General features: G+C 49.7%; 1 protein-coding gene across 1 annotated transcript in view; it reads right to left on the reverse strand.

Annotated features, from left to right (window-relative positions):
• The window catches only part of COMP (cartilage oligomeric matrix protein), a 22,608-nt gene that overhangs the window by 14,571 nt on the left and 3,609 nt on the right, over positions 1-4,428 (reverse strand). The window contains exons 3-4 of the mRNA XM_009069969.1: positions 2,752-2,803; positions 92-264 (exon numbers count right to left, since the gene is read on the reverse strand). Of these exons, the coding sequence (XP_009068217.1) occupies positions 92-264; positions 2,752-2,803 (225 nt within the window). The remainder of the gene's footprint in view (positions 1-91; positions 265-2,751; positions 2,804-4,428) is intronic.

Genomic DNA, 4,428 nt, shown 5'->3' on the forward strand with positions numbered 1-4,428 from the left:
ACTTTGCCTCATAACCACAAGCCAAATCTGGAAGGCTCCCTGAAAACAGAGGTGGTTGTGTGTGTCCCAGGCTGTGGGAAGGGTGTTTTACCTCATTGATGTCTGTGCAGTGGGTCCCATTGCCAGAGTAGCCAGGGGGGCAGGGCCCGCAGCGAAATCCAGCGCCGGTCTCCGTGCAGGTCACCCCAGGGAAACAGGGATTGGGGAGACATCTGTTGAACTGAGTGACAGTGATGACAGGGCCTGTCACCTCGGGGCGAATCCCTGGAGGCCAAAGAGAGTGGGGAGGTCAGAGCTGTGCCTGGCATGGGTGGCTCTGGTGTCTCCAGAGGTGGCAGAGTGCTCTGTGCAAGGGGATTATCCTCAGGGTGGAGGAGTTGCAGTGAGATAAATCCTAAGATTCATGGTTAAGGTTGGAAGGGAGCTTAAGGATCATCAGTTGAGAGGTTTTTTTATGAGTCAGATGGAAAATAAATAAGAAATGCCAGAAGACATTGAATCACAGAATGGTTTGGATTGGAAGGAGCTTAAAGATCACCCAGTGCCACCTCCTGCCATGGGCAGGGACATCTTCCACCAGCCCAGGGTGCTCAGAGGTCCATCCAACCTGGCCTGGAACACTCCCAGGGATGGAACAGCCACAGCTTCTCTGGGCAACCTGTGCCAGCACCTCACAGGGAAGAATTCCTTCCCAATATCCATCTAAACCTCCTCTCTGTCAGTGTGAAGCCATTCCCTCTTATCCTGTCCCTCCAGGCCCTTGGAAATGGCCCAGGTTGCTCCAAGCCTCACCTAACCTGGCTTTGAACACTTCCAAGTCTTAGCTGCCAGTCCCAACCTCTGGTTGTGCCACTTTCCTCCTTGCTGTGATGCTTTTGGAGCTCTCCAGCAATCAGTTGTGCCCCTGGATCCTCCACAGAGACACCTCCCTGGGGGGTGGATTCATCCATTTGGCTAAAGCAGAACCCACAGAGGGCTCAAATTTGGGAAGCAGTGCGGAGGGCTCAAATTTGGGAAGCAACCTCAATCCCTGCATGGCAAACAGGGCAAACAGGAGTACACTCACATCAGACTCACAGGAACCTGGAATGCTGCACATCCCACAGTCCCTGTTCTCTCCACAGGGCTGGGAATGCTCCCTCCATGCTGGCAGAGGAGAAATCAATCTGTCATTCAGGCACTCAGCACGTCCAGGTTGGAATGCAGCAATGAAGTGCTGAGTGTGATGTGCAGGGAGTTGTAACCCCGATGAAATGATGCTGCAGCCTCATGGCTGTGGCTCTCAGAGCACATCCAGCCTGGCCCACACTATCAGCCCTGCCAAATTCCAGAGCTTTGTCCTTATCCTCACACCCTGACCCCCTTGCAGAATGAATTTCAGGGATGAAGAACTTCTCTGACTCAACCTTGTGAACAAACCTTCCGAGAATCACGACTCAGCACAATCTCACCCACAGTGACAAGGACACATTCTGCTCCTGCTTTCTCCAGCTTAAAAGCTCGATATGAAAAGCCTGAAATAAAACAGCAAACAAGACTCTGCCAGCAGCAAAATCTTCATTAGAAACCAGATCTCCTCTCTTCATGCTGCTCTCTCTGAGCTATAATGAGAGAAACCCAACTGATGTGTGTCCCTGCAGTGAGCAGAACACACATGAAGCAGAAGAGCAAGTGAGGAAGGCAGAAATCAAGTAACAGAGAGAAAGTTCAGGACAGTTTTATGAGCAAATGATTAAACCAATTGCAGGGGATGAATGTATTTCTGGCCTGCAGGTCCCTGAAGCTTTGGTTAATCTCTTTTCCAGCAGAAGCACAATCTCTCCAAGTGCAGGAATGGTTCTTGCTCCACCCTCTCTGAGTGTGTTGGCAAATAACAGAGCATCTCCCAGACCAAAGCTTTTAGACTGGGAAGAAGCTCCAGTGTATTCAAAAAAACAACAACCCCACATTTATTGGGGAGCACAGGGCAAGATTTAGATGGGAACATTTAGGATGCTCTTTCCTGATTCCTCTGTAAACAACCTCCAGAGAAGGCACCAAGGTGATCAGAGGTGCAAGGTGATCACCTTAGTGATCAGAACCTCTGCCTTGAGGAAAGGCTGGGAAGGCCTGGAGAAGCTTCAGGGTCATCTAATTTTGGTCTGAAGGAACTACAAGAAAGATGGAGAGAGACTATTTCCAGGGGCGTGGAGTGGCAGGACACAGGGAATGGCTTCCCACTGCCAGAGGGCAGGGCTGGATGGGATATTGGGAAGGAATTCCTACCTGGGAGGGTGATGAGGCACTGGAATAATTTCCCAGAGCAGCTGTGGCTGTTCCATCCCTGGGAGTGTTCCAGGTCAGGCTGGATAGGGCTTGGAGCAACCTGAGCTAGTGGAAGGTGTCCCTGCCCATGGCAGGGGGTGGACTTGGATGGTCTTTAAGTTCTTTCCAACCCAAACCTTCTGTGATTCCATGATTCTATGATTGTTTGCTGGGAGGAAATAGAAGCTTTTTAAGGGGTGAGAGCTTCAGCTGCCACTGAGCCACAAGAACAGCATGGAGCAGCAATCCCTGTGTGCAGAACATTGGGAGGAGCAGAAAAAGCATCACCAATATTGAGGAATACCCAGTGCCACTCAGGGTGAGGGCGAACCAAACCATTTCCCTTGGGAAGGTGATCACAGCTGGCATTGGACTGCTCGTTTGGACACAAAGCTATGAAGGATTTGCAGGAGGCAGTTGAACATGGGACTCAGCTCAGTAACTCACCACAGGCATCACACTCCATGACTGTATTCTTCAGGAATGTTATCTCCTTAATCTAGAAGAAAACAAGAACCAGCACTTAGCCCAAGGCTGAGCTTTGCTCCCACGCAAACCAAGAGCCCCAGTGCCAGCAAACAGGGTGGCTGAGCTCCTGACAATCCTCCTCTCCTACCCCAAAGGCTCATGTTGGAGACTTTCTGCAAGCTTGGGTGGTTTGTGTTCCCTTGTAAGTCACTCCCTGTGCACTGTTCCTACCTTGGAATATCTGTCACTGAGGCAGGAAACACTTGACTTGAGTACACAGAAACAAGTGTTGGAGAGAAAGAGAAATAAATTTGGGGTTTGTGGCCTAGAAGATGCTGAAGCAGCAATCCTAGAGAGTAAAGGCAGGAGGAGGTTCTGAGAGCCATTTTTGCAGGTCTGTGAATAACTTCTGGTGCTGTTCTTTGGTCCTGATGCCATGAGGATGTGTACAACCTATTCCTGAAATCCCTTCCAGATTTCCTCTGGTCTCCTCTAGGCTCCTAGTGAACATATTCCTATAGGAAGTTGTGTCAGGGGAGGTTTGGGATGGGTATTAGGAGAAGGTTCTTCCCTCAGAGGGTGTTTGGGCACTGGAACAGGGTTAGGTTGGAGATTAGGAGAAGGTTCTTTTTGTGGAGGGTGTTTGGGCACTGGAAGAGGTTTAGGTTGGATATCAGGACAAGATTTTTTCCCCTCAGAGGTGTTTGGGCACTGAACAGCTCCCCAGGGCAGTGGTCACAGCCTCAAGGCTGACAAAGCTCCAGGAGTGTTTGCCCAATGCTCTGAGGCACAGGGTGGGAATGTTATTGCCAACATCCCAAGATGTTAAATCAAGGCAAAGAAAGTTCTAGAAAAATCTGCACAGATGAAGAAATTATGACCTGCCACCTTGGGTTTCCACTTGGATATATACAAGTTTGCCTCCTGAGGAAGAGCTTTGTGACTGTTGTATTTTTTCCCCCCAGAGGTGTTTGGGCACTGAACAGCTCCCCAGGGCAGTGGTCACAGCCTCAAGGCTGACAGAGCTCCAGGAGTGTTTGCCCAATGCTCTGAGGCACAGGGTGGGAATGTTATTGCCAACATCCCAAGATGTTAAATCAAGGCAAAGAAAGTTCTAGAAAAATCTGCACAGATGAAGAAATTATGACCTGCCACCTTGGGTTTCCACTTGGATATATACAAGTTTGCCTCCTGAGGAAGAGCTTTGTGACTGTTGTTGAGCAAAAGGCCATGGATAAAACAAACCAAAAGGTGGTAAGAGGGAAAGAACCAGTAGAAAAGCTGTGAGGAGGAGCAGAGCTGAGCTGGAAGGGAGCCCTGGAAATCATTGCTGGAGGCTGCCAGGAGCCATGTCTGACCTGGTTCCTAGTAAACACTGGGTATTTATGCAGCAGCCTGAAATGTGAGAGGAGCTCAGTGCAGCAGATGTTTTTGCTGCCCAGTTTGCACTGGGATACCATTCCAGTTACCTGGCTGCTGCCCTCAGCTCCCCCAGGGAATACAGCCACAATGCAACCTTTTTCTATGCTTCAAAGAGTTGCCCAGGCAAACCACCATCTCCTCCTTAAACTGGGAAAAGATCTAAGCACCCAAGAAGTTCCAAATTCCCTAAGAAGCTACTGGAGCCAGAAAGGCTTAGGATTAAAACAACAAGAG

This window comes from Acanthisitta chloris, unplaced genomic scaffold (genome assembly GCF_000695815.1).
Source record: "Acanthisitta chloris isolate BGI_N310 unplaced genomic scaffold, ASM69581v1 scaffold1112, whole genome shotgun sequence".
Taxonomy (NCBI): domain Eukaryota; kingdom Metazoa; phylum Chordata; class Aves; order Passeriformes; family Acanthisittidae; genus Acanthisitta; species Acanthisitta chloris.